This window comes from Cylas formicarius, unplaced genomic scaffold (assembly GCF_029955315.1).
Source record: "Cylas formicarius isolate icCylForm1 unplaced genomic scaffold, icCylForm1.1 PGA_scaffold_1__22_contigs__length_36826433, whole genome shotgun sequence".
Classification (NCBI taxonomy): Eukaryota; Metazoa; Arthropoda; class Insecta; order Coleoptera; family Brentidae; genus Cylas; species Cylas formicarius.
The window spans coordinates 36,236,465-36,253,253 of NW_026844264.1; the positions used below are offsets into that span (position 1 = coordinate 36,236,465).

Consider the following 16,789-nt stretch of genomic DNA (forward strand, 5'->3'; position numbering starts at 1 on the left):
TTACAACCCTTTCTTGTAGTGAAGGAACTTTCATCAGACCATAAAATGTTTTTGCACTTCGTTTTTGAGTTTTACGAAATTTAAATGTATATTTTGTATTCTATATATATAACTGAGTTGATTGATCCTGTAGCTTCATATCCTCTAGCAATGAAGGAAACTGGATGTGCTTAATAAAATCCTAATATATTTGCCTTATTTGCTTCATTTAAAATATTACCTTTTTAGCATTTCATACGTTACCGTCTTCTGCAAATTTGTTTGCCAGCGATGGAAATTTCTGTTTTGACGGAGCTTTTCTTATTTTTGCCTATATTTCAAAAAGGAGTGCACTAGAATTTACATGTGTCACATCATTGTGATATACGGGATGATCCATTTAAAAAATATGTCAGAATATCGATAGTGTTAGGTTTTATACGCCACTTGGTAGAAAACTTCGCTACTAACCCTACACATTGTTTTTTTTGTTTACCTTGATATATCGACATTTTTGGAATCCTTGGTTAAAGTAAAGAAATTCCTATTCGATTTTTTTTTTCATATTTTGATTGCCCCATATAAAATGGTGTTGTGACGCTACTGATTCAGGTATTGCAACGAAAATTTTACCACAGACTGAAAAGATGATGCACCATTCAATCTTTTTGACAGATAAAAAATATGAAAAAAAAAACACATCACCTCAATTTCTGCCTAAACTCTGCAAAATTCGAATAAGAATTCCTTTGTTTTAACCAAATGTGACATATAAAGGGTGTTCCGTTTAAAATAACAAAGTTGATGTCGGGCGGGACACTTTTGTATTATAATATTTTAAACCTTCAGGAGAGTCCAAGAAACGATTGCACTAAACTTTTTTTCGTATCTCCTATACGTTTTTATAAGGTTGTTCGGAAAGTCATTTCGTTTTTTCCCGTCAGAGGACTTAATTACGTTTTTTCGAAACCAACTTCACACTTAAGCCGCATAACCATTATATGTCTCGAGAGCTGATATTGCAAGGCTTGTGTGTGAAAAAGTTCTATTAATTCTACGCAGTGGTTTTTGGTTGGTGCCCTTTTAAATATGGAGAGCAATAAGCAGCATTTTCGTCATATTTTACTTTTTTACTTCAGAAAAGGTAAAAATGCTGTCCAAGCGAAAAAAAAATTGACGGATGTGTATGCAGAAGGCGTGTTAACAGTACGCCAGTGCCAGAACTGGTTTGCAAAATTTCGATCCGGCAATTTTGATGTCGAAGATGCACCACGGTCTGGAAGGCCGGTCGAAGCTGACAAAGATGCGATAAAGGCATTAGTTGATGCAAATCGGCGAATAACCACACGAGAGATCGGTGAGAGATTAAATTTGTCGAATTCGACTGTTTATGGCCATTTGAAAGGCATGGGCTTAACCTCGAAGCTCGATGCGTGGGTGCCCCATGTCCTTACGCAGCGAAATTTGTGTCGTCGCGTTGACGTGTGTGATTCGCTCCTCAAACGTCAAGAAAATGATCCATTTTTGAAGCGGATTATTACTGGGGACGAAAAATGGGTTGTATACAACAATGCTAAACGCAAGAGGTCATGGAGCAGAAAAGATGAACCGGCTCAAAGCGTGTCAAAAGCCAACATTCACCAAAAAAAGGTGATGCTCTCCGTTTGGTGGGATGTCAAAGGAATCGTTTTTTTTGAGCTTTTGCCGGACAATACAACGATTAATTCAGAAGTCTATTGTCATCAACTGGACAAACTGAATGATTCACTTAAAGAGAAGAGGCCCGAATTAATCAACAGGAAGGGTGTAGTGTTCCACCAGGATAATGCGAGACCTCACACAAGTTTGGTCACTCGCCAAAAACTTTTACAGCTTGAATGGGACGTACCGCAACATCCGCCATATTCTCCAGATCTGGCGCCTTCCGACTACTATTTGTTCCGGTCCCTGCAAAATTTTTTGGATGGCAAAACCTTTACCTCAAATGAAGATGTCAAAAACCACCTGAACCAGTTTTTTGCCAGCAAGGACCAAAACTTTTATGAGAGGGGAATTACGTTACTGCCAGAGAGATGGCAAAAGGTGTGGGACCAGAATGGTCAATATATAATTTAATAAAATATTTATTCATTATACGAAAACTGTCTTTCATGTTCCCCAAAAAAAAACGAAATGACTTTCCGAACAACCCAATAATACCATACTTAAAACCATCTCATTTTCATGAGTGGGGGAGGGTGGGACAATGTGACGCCCTTAACCAAAATTTTCTTATCGTTTTTTCCTCTAATAATTATTATTAGAATTAATTTATTGAAAGTGTTGTTTTTTGGACAATTCTATTGCTCTAGCGTAAAGCCAGAGTTTTCGAAAAAATTTTATTCAATAGAAAAATAGTTACTAACCAATAATGTTTTTTTATTAAATGCTTCTCAATAAATAATTATAATTATTATTTACAACATTATAAATAGGGAGTGGGGCACGACGGCCAGAAGCTTCGCTAAAATTTGGGTAAATTTCGTTAAAATTAGTCAAAAATAAGTGGGCCACCCTGCCCCCTCTTCTTTTACCTAATTGTTAGAACGACAGAACATTTAAACAGTTAACAATGGGAATATCTATGCATAAGTACATTTCTGTTCTAAATGTGTAAATCTAATTCTGTTTCTGAATTGTAAGAGTACCTAATTTTTATATTGTGCTGCACTGAATTTTTTTGGTATGTTATTAATTACATTTTTTATCATGCTTCCTCCTTTGACATTGTTCTGCACTTAGTTTTTGAGTTTTACGAAATCTAAATACATTATTTTTATATACCTTCATTTCTTCATTTAAAACATAATCATTCTTCGTACCTTTTTAGCATACGTTTTGAAGGAGCCCGGCGCTCTGGATAAAGTCTGACGTCGAGATGCGGTTGTACTTTTGAACTATCAACGTTGTTTAGTATTATGTCAAACATAAACATATTTCTATTTGACAATCAGGGCATTCTTTGAAATGATAAATGTTTGCTATTGTTGCAGATTCGTCAAAAACGATTGGACTAACATATAAAATGTGTTACGTCATTGTAATCGGAATTAGATATTCTATTAAACACATATATAATATGAAGGGTGTTCCGTTAAAAAATATATGATGTAGGCTTATATGTCAGACAATTGATAGCGTTTTGTTTTATACGTTACTTGGAAAAAACTTTTCAAAGGGTAAGGTTTTTGCTTTGAATGTTTACAATTTTATAAGAAATTCAGAAGGGACAGTAGGGGCAGAAAAATTGTTGCAAATGGGATAGTCAAAAAAAGTGGGAGAAGATGCGAGTTTTTAAAGAACAACGTGAGGATCTAATTAAGCGTATAATCTACGACGCTGATAAAGTGCCTAGGAGTCGTTGCATACTTTTTTGAAAAAAAATGGTTTTTCAGTTCCAAACAATTCACAAAAAACGTGATATACATTATCTTCCTTAAAAACCGAGTATTTAATCAACTCAGAGCTATCAATATGACACACCAATGTCTCATATTCTAATTTAGAGATCACGTGAGGATAGTACAGAGTTCTAGCATTTTAGATATGGATGAAATGGTAATTTCGCAAGAGGTCATGGAGCAGAAAAGATGAACCGGCTCAAAGCGTGTCAAAAGCCAACATTCACCAAAAAAAGGTGATGCTCTCCGTTTGGTGGGATGTCAAAGGAATCGTTTTTTTTGAGCTTTTGCCGGACAATACAACGATTAATTCAGAAGTCTATTGTCATCAACTGGACAAATTGAATGATTCACTTAAAGAGAAGAGGCCCGAATTAATCAACAGGAAGGGTGTAGTGTTCCACCAGGATAATGCGAGACCTCACACAAGTTTGGTCACTCGCCAAAAACTTTTACAGCTTGAATGGGACGTACCGCAACATCCACCATATTCTCCAGATCTGGCGCCTTCCGACTACTATTTGTTCCGGTCCCTGCAAAATTTTTTGGATGGCAAAACCTTTACCTCAAATGGAGATGTCAAAAACCACCTGAACCAGTTTTTTGCCAGCAAGGACCAAAACTTTTATGAGAGGGGAATTATGTTACTGCCAGAAAGATGGCAAAAGGTGTCGAACCAGAATGGCCAATATATAATTTAATAAAATATTTAATCATTATACGAAAACTGTTTTTCATGTTCCCCAAAAAAAAACGAAATGACTTTCCGAACAACCCAATATTTGGCTCGCGGTGTTCATCATATGGTATTCACTCTTTGGCAGAAATCAGTCGGGTTCGTTTGTTTAGTAAAATTAGGCAGTCTCCGGTTTAATCCACCCGACTCTCTATTCCATTTAGCGAAGTTATATAAACATAGGGCTCGCGATTTAACCAAATCCCTGATTCGATAAAGTTTTTGCGCGCTCAACTCTGTCCGGAACTTCCGTCGAAATTTCGGAAGCTTATTGGTTTATAACAAAATAAGACGCGCACGTCCAATTACTTAAACTTTAAGGTCGTTTAATTCTACTAAATATTCATGAATCGGACGGATAAGCTTTTTAATGAGAAAACAACCGAGGATGGCCGAACGGACGTCCTCTTTGAGGATGTTATTCTGTTTATGTTCGCGACTACTAATTACCAACATTGTTTAACCAACAAAAACGAATTTAGAGTTCGATTTTCGCAAGTGAAGTGACCGGGGGGTATTAAAACATCAAACTAGTATTTGTATTTAAATCAGTCCCCTTGTAAGAACACACAGAAAAATATGGAACAGTTTTGCACTCCAGACATGTAACAGCTCTTCAGGATCATCTTCAGTGAGCCAACAATTGCCATCCAATATATCAGGTGCTCATCCTACCTTTTGGAGATATCCGTCGCTAAAAAACAATATCATGGGTGGGATACCATTTCCAGGTAACAATCGTACAATTTTTAAAGTGTTCTGGAGCAACCAGGTAGACTCGCTTGGTCCCTTTTTTGGCAATGACTTTCTGATGATGTAGGGATAGTCTGCATCCCTTTTCAGCCATATTATATACCTTTGCCGGTTGATGTTTGAAGCCATGTCAGAAAATTTTATGATTTTCCGAAATAGATCAATTTTCTGTGCTTCATTCAACGTAGGCATTGCCCCCAGAATTCTAGTTTCCACATAACGCTTGGATTTTCCTCGACGTAGAAGCAACAGTGCTTCTTCCATCATGTCCTATGTCCTGCGGTCAATTGGCCTTCAAGCCATATTTTTGTAAAGGAAAATTAAAAAATGTATAAGGTAGTAAGGCCCATTAATTTCAAGTGGTGGGTAATAAGGACGAGACAGTTATCGGTGGTGCCTTATTACCCACCACTTGAATTTAATGGGCCTCATTATCTTCTACATATTTTAATTTTTCTTTACAAAAATAAAACACAAAAAATATTGCAGAGTAAACCAAAACTTACTTTTCTTAGAATTCTTTATTTGACCCCTTTTCTTAGAATATATTTTTTTATAATTTCGACCGGGTAATGCACATGGCAAAACACTAAAAAACTTTCTGTCAAAAACTACCGAACTTAATACAGCATGCCGGTTTGCGTATTTAATTTGAGTAACAGAACAACACACTGTGGAAAACAGTTGTTTAAAAAAAATGCGATAACGCTGGACGATGGTGATAGCACATATTATTATTTATTTTGGGTTTCAATTTCCTTACTACTACCATGGACATGTTTGATTTATTGGTCCAAAGATACCCACGAGCAAATAAAAACGTTACTCATCCTATACCTAGCAAACCCGTGAGTAAAGTACCGAAAGAGCCTGAAGTAGCTAGCGGCGGTGTATAACGAAGCTTGCATCGTAAGGTGGCACTTTGCGCACACACGAGCAGTGAATAATTGGGTTTCCAGTGTAGGAAATAGAAAAATGAGCTGCTCGAACCGCCCCTACACGTCACGCCCCAAATGGACCACGGGCAGCGCCCCCGGGCGGCGGCTTAACGAAGCTAACGTTTTCTCTAATTAATACGTCACCGCTGGCCGTTTCCTTAACAAAATAAATATTCGTCCGAAGGCCCTGCTCGCTTCTCCGGTTATGATCGAATTATATTTACGACGACGAGCCCTTTGACGCGTCTCCAGCCCCTTCCTGATACGCGCCCACATCACGCATCAATTGCAGATAATTTATAGGAGAGCTTATGTGCATTTCGATGACAGCTTCAATTAGCGTATGCAGCGGAAGTGCATTACGCCGCGTGAAGCTGAAGGCTGCCAGGGTTAAAACAACGAACGGTTTTATTAGTAGATTGAGTGCGATTTTTTAAATATATTTAGGTAATTGACAAAACGACATAAAGACGTTCAGAACAGCAAGGTCGAAAATACGCATAGCTTTAATGATTGCCAACCATCGGAAAAAGAAGAAGTAAGAGATACGGACTGTATTTTAAGCATAACAAATTCAACAAAGAGTTACCAATGCAAGATTCCATCAAAATCAATAAACCATTTGAAAATTACGCAGATGCAACCCATCTAAGTCGTAAGTTGTAGCGACTTAGAGAATCCTATGAATTAATACGATACGATACCACAAGAAAATTCAGTTCCACAGGTCGCTTTATATTGTATCACTTCAAGAGCTAAGTCCAATTAAGGGGAGAGAATATTGAAGAAGTAGAATTTATTGAAAATAAAAAATAGTATTTAAACTTAAAGTTTACAAAAAATGGTCCTTTTTAGGTTTTGGAGGCATTTTATTGCAAGAACCCATTTGCTTCTGATGGGAATACCACGTAGAATGCTACTAATTCCACACTACTATTAATACAATACTATTTACGAACAGAAAAGAAAATATGCTAATGTTGGTCCCCCAGATGGATGAAAAATTGAAATTGAAAAATTGAAAAAGATATCCACAGAATAACATTTAACAAATTTATATCATTTAAGTTTTTTTTAATTATGTACAATACATACATCGATCTTTCGATATTTATCATTTTATTATTTATAAGTTTGTTTATGTGTGTAATGTGTTGGTTTGTGCGTGTTCAGAAGTTGACGCAGATAGGTACTTGACTTTGAGTTATATGGTAGAAACATTCCTCCAAAAGCATTAGGTAATTGATTTTGAGTTTTTTTGTAGCAACAATCCACCAAAGACAAGTTTCTTTATGTTAGCACGTCTTTTAAAATCATGTAAAAACATATTTTTTTTAGACTTTCTGTTATTTGTTTATTTATTGTTTAAGCTCGGATGGTGATTCCTGCAAAGGTCCTAGAATACATAATTGTCTAAATTGTTGACCCTTTCAGTTATTGGTTTGTTTATTGGGTCAGCTTCCCCATACTTGACCTCGAAGACACTTAATGGCCCGGTTAATTAAACTTTAAACATATTCTTCGTCGCCAAAACCAGCAGATTCAACATCTTTTAATTAAATCGGACAATTGTACAGTTACGACGGCCAGTTTTATAAAAATATTTTATTCCGTTAGCGTCGCGGGTCGAGTAACGAACTACGTAATCACTATTTCAAGTCCGAAAGCGTAATTTAATCCGTCCGGTTGAAAACAAAGTGTGCGGACGAGAACGACACGACCCTCTGCGGAATTACACAAGTCTTGTCCTGCTGTCGCTGGCATTCTATTTCCAAACTTGATATGGCTCATCGTCACGAGTCCCGCTATGAGTCCCGCGGGACATCGCTCTGTTGCAGAACGAACTAGCAGCGCCCTCCGTTATAATCTTCCTTGATCCGGAACTGCGACATTTATATCTCGAGTTTAGGGCGGAGAATGCTCGTGACAGTTTGTAGGGTTTCGGAGAAGACGGTTTCCAGACCAAAACTCACTAATCATAACGGTGTTTTAAAGGTCCATATAAATGACAAATGCGTGCGATCCCCTCCACATCAACTTTGTTATTTTAAACGGAGCACCCTGTATATATGTATGTATTAAGGTTTTATGGTCATTTTTCGGTATATATAGTAGCAGGTAGTTTGTAAATATTACATTTGATAAAGACACGGTGTTGTGGAAACAATTGTCATGTAAAAATATATAATTTCTTTTAGTTGTTATTTATTTTGATAAATGGATTTTCATCAAGTAAAAGCCACCTCAGTTCAAGCATTTTTCAATTATGGTGAGAATTTTTCATTCCGGTATGTACTTCATTAAATGGTTTTAATCATTTTAGTTGTTCAGTGAAGAGAAAGGAAACTACTTTTTCTCTGCAAAGCAATTTCGATTAATCAACAACACATTAGCGCAATTGTAACAAATAAATTTTTTATAAAAGTAACTACACTGGACCGTTAAGAAGCACGATTCTAATCATCCAAAGTGAAGGCGGCTGCGAAAAATGCAAAACTTATGTTTTTATCAGTGTTTTAAGTTGGAACTATTTTGTATTGCGTAGTAATCGAAATGCTTTCCTGATTGGTTGCTTTGTTACCATGGTGACGCCCGTGATGTTATTGTGTAGCGTTATTGTGGTGTTCTCGTTTAAAGAGGATGTTTGTGGCATTTTTCGTTTGTATACTGTGAAGGAGGCGGATTTTTTGTTCAAATTTCGTTGGTTTTGGTTAGTTTCTGTTATCGCCTTGGTGATGCCAAATGCTAAATAATAACGGACTTTATTTTGATTACTACCTTAATTAATGTAGTTGTAGCGTAAGACACGTTTCAAAGCATACGTTTGCATATAAGCGAACGTCCCTTCTATTTTCTATTTTAGCACACGTTGCCCATAAGCGAACGTCGTGTGTGTTGTGTGTTTTGCCAAACGTTGCCCATAAGCGAAGGTCGCTTGTGGTTTGTGTTTTGGCAAATGTTGCCTATAAGCAAACGTTGCTTATTTTATTGTGTATAAGAGAATGTCCCTTATGTCTAAGATACTCTAGTACCTACTATTGATTATATTTTTTTTTATTACGTAATGATTGAGACTATAAGCCAAGCTGGGATGGTCAAATTATTGTAGTTTTGCAAGATTGAAGTTACGTTTAAATTTTACCATCAGATCTGAGGACAGACCAATAGTCAGGATGGCCAGGAGTTAGAATATTTATAGTATTACGTCATATTCGACAAGACCCCTTTACAAAGAGGCCCCGCTTTGTTCTTTCATCAATTGTAAAATGTATCGGCGTCTCAGGCAATAAAAGACAGAGAGGGCAAGTTGGGGTGAGGAGATATAATTAGGGTCTTATTATGCGATGTTTTTTGAGTTTAAGATAAGTTTAGTTAAGACGTAGTTGCCGAACCGAAAGGATTAAATTCGAATCTGCTTGATTACGTTGTTTCGTTTGATTATCCTTACAAATTATTAGAGCAATCTTCTAACAAACGGTAAGCTACGTCGAGGGAGCGCAAAAAACCGCACCCGAGACACTTCTCAGACATTCAATTACGTAATACGGTGGTCGCGTAGCAAATCTGCCCCACGGCTTCGCACAGTTGACAAAGTGGTCCGCCGCATACAAAGTTTCTTGCTTGCCCGCGATAAGAAATTGTGCCAAGATTTGACAAACAAAAAACGGGGCCGCCGCTCCCCCCGCCACCCCATTTTATTTACCGAAGCCGTTATACGGTCTAGGATAGATTGAGTCGCGAATGAAATAAAATAAAAGTCGAAAAAGTCGAAGAAATATTGCCCGGGGGCCACGCTGAAATTCAATTTCCTTCGGCGTGTGTGGGTGTGTGAGTGCGAGAGTTGAGATCGATAATATGATTGATTCATATGCGAGAAGCAATGTTTGGTGCCGATAACGGAAACTGACCCGTATTTCGTGCGGATATTCGTATGCAAAAGGTGCATGGAGAGGGCTTTAATAAATAAAAACCGTGGCGGAAAATGCTGCGGCGGTAAATTAATAAATAAAAATGTCGACGGAGATTTCGAGAAGGTGCCACGTCGCCGTGTACAAATAGCCAAGAATTTCCTCGTTTGGACTGTTTACCCGCTCGGATATGGAATAAAATATGTACGTCGTGTTGATGGTTTGCACCGTACTATGTGGGGACATAAATTCCGTTTGAGGACTATTTGAAAATAACCTGGATACGATTTACAAATTGTCGATGAATCCAAAATGATTTACAGTTACAAATAGTAGTTTTCTTTCACTTCATTGTTCAATTAAAACCTCTGGGATCAATCTTCTCACTCATCACAATTAAAAAATGCTTATCTCTAACATATTCATCTTTTAACAGTCAAATATATGAACGAACAAATATCGGGAACAGCTACGAGGTCTGTCAATTATATTCCCGGAAAAGTGCCCGGACGGTCCGGAATATACATAAATTCTTAAAATTAAGTTATAATCCTTCGCAGTAGTCTCCCTCTAGCTCGATGCACCGGCGCCACCGTTGGATCCACCATTGGAAGCACCCCCTGAAGCCCCCTGAAGATAGGTCCCTCAGCACCCGTGTCGTGACACGTTGCACCTCCTCGACGCCGTCGTATCGGTTGCCCTTGAGGTAGGACTTCAATTGTGGAAAGAGATGAAAGTCGCAGGGGGCCAGGTCCGGGCTGTAGGGGGGGTGCGGAAGCGTTGGAATGCCGTTTTTGGTCAAAAAATCGCGAACTGCGAATGAGGAGTTGGCTGGAGCGTTGTCGTGATGCAGCACCCATCCACGTTCGGCCAATTCCGGCCGTGCACGAAACACACGGGCCTTCAGACGTTTCAAAACTTCAATGTAGAACTTCCCATTGACTGTCTGACCTGCTGGAACGTATTCGTTTTGTACAACTCCATTAATATCGAAGAATGCGATGAGCAAAGATTTCACTTTTGATTTCGACATTCTGGCTTTTGTGGGGCGCTTCCCCCCCTTTTCCACCCACTGCATGCTCTGTCGTTTGGTCTCAGGGTCCTACTGGAACACCCAAGACTCGTCTGCGGTAATAACATTTGACATCCAGTCTTCTCCTTCCTCCTCAATTCGAGAAATCATGTCTTCACAGATGGATACACGAAGCTCTTTCTGCTCAACTGTGAGCACTTTGGGAACCATTTTCGCGCACAACTTGCGCATCCCTAAATCCTCGTGTAGCATCTGTCGAATGGTTTCCTTGTTGATACCCAACTCGTCTTCCAACATTCTGAGGCTTACCCGACGGTCTTCGAGCACACGCACGCGCAGGCGATCGACGTTTTGTGCCGTTCGAGAGGTGGAGGGAGCTCCCTCACGTGAATCGTCCTCCACCGACTCCCTGCCTTCCCTGAACCGCTTAGCCCACTCGTAGACAGCTGTTTTTTTCAGGCTATCATCCTTGTACACGTCGGTTAACTGTTTCATAATTTCCGCGGAACTTACACCACGTTTGACCAAAAATTTGATCACTACTCTTTGTTCAGTTTTTTTAGCACACATTTTCGCGACAAGGGGTCCAAACACGCCGATGATCAAAGTACTGTAACACACGAACTGAACAACCGATCGAGACGAAACTTGCACAGACTGACGCAGAAATGAATCCTCTTTCGAACGCCGTAGCGTAACGAGAGTCGCAGTGTTGCCACTTTTCCGGAATCTAATTAACAAACCTCGTATGCGTTCTCCGTTATCACCAGTCATCGACGAATGTCTTAAAAATATTTCCAAACTTGTTTCTGGGTAGAATGTTGCAAAACGACACGAATACATTCACTGACATGAGCGTCACACTTGACCAGCGTCAAAATTCAAGGCGTGCGGTAAAACCCCCGAAAATATCCGATTTCTCCCAAACCCGTGCGGTAATATCCTGGAAACGTACGATAATGACAATTTATTCCGAGACATCATCCTGCAGACATTTCGCCAAGATCTCACTTGGCATCTTCAGTGCTCACGCTCTGAAAACACTTGGAAAACTGTTGTTGTATCGCCCTGCCGTTGGACACCTTCCAATAGCAATGAAACCGAAAGCAATTGTACACTTGACACTGTAGCCCTTCCTTACATTCAAAACATCACTGACCACATATCAAAAGTTCTAAATAATTATAACCTCAAAACCAGATTGTCCAAAAATCTATCAACATCTTCGGTCCGTCATGCCATGCATATGCGACAAAGAATACATTGGAGAGACCGGACGAAAAATATCTACTAGACTCAAAGAACACGAAAGAGCCTTACGAGTAAGACAAATAAACTCATCAGCTGTTGCCGAACACACTCATAAAACCGGACATAAAATTTTATTTGATCAAACTAAAATTCTTGCATGTAATCAGTTCTACCAACAAAAAATCCGAGAGTCTATAGACGATCGGGAATCAGTCATCCGAGACGGTGTTTATGCCTCTCATTTAGCCCCGCCCTCCTCAAACAATATATAAGCAGGTACAAGCCAGTTTTAGTCAAGCTCTGAAGAAGCCAACAAGATATTTGCCGAAACGTCAGCAAGTTCGAATCAGCAAAAACCGACGCAGGAGGAATCCAGAAGATTTGTAAAAAGTATTACAATAGCCTGTGGAAGTTGAAAAATTAATTTATCTTACAGGTCAGTTTGTAAATAATCATTTTTGTCTTGTGCGCCTGTCGATTAACAACATTCTTCTTCTTGCGTTTTTGTGTCTTCTACATAGTTCTTCGATTTGTAAACAACGGTCCCTATAACTACTACACCAACACGTTTCATTTGTTTAACCATAGCTACGCGTATAAAAGATCAACACTCTTGACAAATTTAACCTCATACTTAAGCATATTAAATCGTCTTCCCAACAGCATATTCATTTTTTGGGTCAGATGAATAGTATCGATAAAAATACTAAAGTCAAAAATTTACAGTGAGACTTATTGATTGACAAACCATCAAAAAATACATGGCTGCATAAATATTGGCCAAGACTATTCCTTTAGCTTGGTTATCGCTTTCCCTGCTGTGAATTTCTGCATATTTTTAAAGACGTTCCTATCAAAAAAAGTCCCACCCGGACTGCACATCGCGGGTGTGTAATTCCGGTTGACGTTGAACGGATCGCGTTGAATTTTCAAGGGTAATCGAGTGAGCGCAAAGCAAATACCGTCCCTTCGCCCTCCGAAATTAATAAAACCCGAATACGGAAGCGGGTTTTTATGACCCTTTTGATATATTGCCCGGTAGGTTTCCCAAATGAAACCCCGTTATTTGATGAAAAGGTAAACGGAGCCTCCCCTGTGTGAGTGTGTGTATGTGTGAATGCGTGCGTTTTTATTAAATTGTTCCGGTATTATTACGTTTAATTTTTGTATACGTTGAGCAAACCTACCCAAAAGAGTTGGGCACCAAATTGATAGGGGGAGTCTTTTCCACATCCTTCGCCAACAAATTCCAGGGTCCCTCCCTACATAACGAATTCGACACCATTGATGCACCTACCGACTAAATTGGGCAACTTTTTTACTGTCCACTATACGAGAAAAAGACGCTGTCGCAGTTCATTAAGAACCCTCAAATTATGTTCGACGTAGCACAGATTTTTCCCATTGCAAAGGTGTAGTTTTGAGTCTTGCATGTCAGACGGTCATGTAACAATGAAACGTCTTCAGTCGACATAATGTTCACCTTGGAATTTCTACTATCATCAAAATGAACAAAATTGAGTGAATTAATGAACTACGTCTCCGACTCCAGGTCAGTGAATTGCGGTGTACCTCAGGGAAGTTTACTAGGTCCTTTATTGGTCATAGCGTTTATAAAAGATGAAGTAGTTTCTACCCTAACTCCGCCTGTGGTAGTGATGGGTGGATCGAGTAGCCCATCACTGCCATTGCCGGTCCCAAGCCCGGATAAAGGAGGAGGGTTGTGGCGTTAGGACTTAGCACCCTATCACACGTAAAACCCCAAATGGGAAAAGCTAGGACAAAAGGCAGAATGAAAATACAGAAACGGAAAAATGGTCCCCGGGTGGAAATCCACACCTTCGATGAAGGGAGCCCCATAGGATACGGGGGGGGGGGTAATTCTGCTTTTGGTCAAACAGCAAACCCAAGCTTACATCTCAACCAAACCAAAACAAAAAACAGTAAAAACAGGAAACTAGTATGTGCCACCTGGAACATACAGGGTTGGCGAACAAAAGAAACAGAAGTCAGAGAGGAATTTAACAAGGACAAATAGACATACTGGTAATGAGCGAAACAAAAAAGAAAGGACATGGCACAGAAGACATAGATGGGCACCTACACATGTGGAGCGGTATTAATAAAGAAAACAGAGCTAAAGCTGGGGTTTCGGTACTTATCAACAAGAAATGGAAGAAAACCATTACATCATGGGAACCCATTAATGAACATATAATCACAGTACACCTGAAAATGTGCGGCAGATCAATAGTTTTATTAGGAGTATATGGACCAACAAACGACAGCGCCGCTACAGAAAAAATTACATTCTTTGAAACTCTAAAGGAAGAAATTGAAAAAGTGAAAACTAAACAAGAAATAATAATAGCTGGGGACTTTAACGGAAGGACGGGAAATAAAGCACATAACAAAACAGTAGGCCAATTCGGGGAGGACACAATTAATGACAATGGTGAAAGATTAATTGAAATTTGCGAATTAAACGACTTAAAAATTACCAACGGCTTCTATAAACAAAAAGACATCCACAAATACACCTGGATACAAGAAACTAGGAATCTAAGATCCATAATAGATTACATAGTTGTTAGGATAACTACAACAATTAAGATACAGGATGTAAGAGTTAAAAGAAGCGCTGAATGTGGAACCGATCATCGACTAGTAGTTGCGTACATGCACTTTCCTTGGTATGGAGTAGCAAAGAAAAACAAAGAAGAGATAGGAAAACAAGAACAACAAAAAGACAACCAAAACAACCAGGAAATAAAAGAGAAAAGATTTAAAATTCACCTCCTAGAGGAAGAAACAATAAGAGATTTGTACAGACGTAGACTTGATGAAAAACTAATAGAGTTCAATTTTAATAATTTAACAGACACTTACGAACACGTGAAGAAGAGCATTAAAGAGGCAGCTTATGAAGCATTAGGAGAGGAAGACGGAAAAAACAAAAAATATACAGAAGAACTTAGTGAGGAAGCTATTGCAGCTATTCAGGAAAAAAAGCGCTTACACCAAAAATGGCTCTGTACAAATTCGGGAGAAGACCTACAGAAATATAAGGACAAAAACAGAGAAACAAAAAAACTAATTAGTAAAGAAAAAAATGAAAAATGGGATAGACTCTGCCAAAACATACAACAGTATACAGGAAGTACAAGATGATCGGAATCATGGAGAACAATAAGATCTGTCAGATCAAATACCAAAGAGAAAGTCAATATACAGTTTATCAAAGAAACCGAAGGGGAAAATTACTATCAACAACTACTAACGGAGACACGACCACAATTCTGGCAACAACTAACATACCAAATACAACCTACAATAGTACATGTAACAATAGAAGAAAAAGAAATAATAAAAGCCATTAAAGAATTAAAAAACAAAAAATCACCAGGGCCAGGGGGGATAGTGAATGAACTTATTAAGTATGGGTCGGACAAATTATTCAGAATATTGAAAAACATGTTTGAAAGAGCAATAAATGGAGAAACGTTACCAAGGGAGTGGAATACGGCATATATAAGCTCTATTTTCAAGAAGGGGGATCGTAGGAAGTGTACCAACTACAGAGGAATTAGCATTATATCAAGCATGGGAAGACTATATGGAAAGATAATCAAAAACAAAATAGAAGACCAGATAATAGAGAAAATAGGTAAAGATCAAGCCGGTTTCACGGCAGGGAAGTCATGCGTTGATCAGATATATACGGTAAGGCAGACTATCGAAAAGAAAAAAGCTAAAAACAGAGACATCCATTTAGCATTCATAGATATAAGAAAAGCTTATGACTCTATACCCAGACAACAACTTTGGAAAGCAATGGAAGATATTGGGATAGAAAGAGAACTAATAAAAGCCGTAGATACAATGTACAAGAACAACGAGTTGTCGGTTAAAATAGGTAATAGGTACACAAATCGATTCACAACATCAAAGGGCCTACTACAAGGATGCCCTACATCAACAACGTTGTTTAAAATCTATCTTGAGAGGACGCTAACACAATGGAAAAGAAAATGTCAAGGTATGGGAGTCCCAGTACGCGACGACCACTTATACACCCTAAGCTTTGCCGACGACCAGGTGGTCATAGCCCAGGATGAAGACGACTTGAGTTACATGCTCAGAAAGCTGAAAGAGGAATATGAGAAGGTAGGTTTGGAAATAAACTTCGAAAAGACAGAATATCTAACAACAAAAGAAGGGGAAATCGAAGATTTAGAAATAGATGAAAACACAACCGTAAAAGCAACAGACAAATTTAAATACTTAGGGTGTATAATAACAAAAGATGGATCAACAGAAGAAGAAATCAAATCTAGACTAGGTCAGGGTAGAACATGTATAAAACAACTGAACTCCATTATATGGAACAAGAAATTAACAAAGAAAACAAAAACAACAATATTTAAGACAATAGTAGAAAGTATAATTACATACGGAGCAGAAACCTGGCTATTGAACAAAAAGAACAAATCTAAAGTAACCGCCGTCGAAATGGAATATTGGAGAAGGTGTTGCCAACGAACACGCATGGATAGAATACGTAACGCAGAAATCAAGAGGCAAATGAATGTAGAAAAAGACTTATTAACTACAATAGCAGAAAAACAGCTTAAATGGTATGGTCATGTCAGACGAAGTGACGATAGACGGTGGATAAAGAAAATCACAGAGTGGAGCCCTATGGGACGTAGAAAGAGAGGAAGACCCAGAAGCCATGGAGGAAAGGGGGT

At 38.6% G+C, this 16,789-nt stretch overlaps 1 protein-coding gene across 1 annotated transcript in view; it reads left to right on the plus strand.

The window, feature by feature from the left end:
- Positions 1-14,087: 14,087 nt before the first annotated feature.
- Positions 14,088-16,789, plus strand: part of LOC132697184 (craniofacial development protein 2-like) — a 34,928-nt gene continuing 32,226 nt past the window's right edge. The window contains exon 1 of the mRNA XM_060662480.1: positions 14,088-15,015. Coding sequence (XP_060518463.1) covers positions 14,088-15,015 — 928 coding nt within the window. The remainder of the gene's footprint in view (positions 15,016-16,789) is intronic.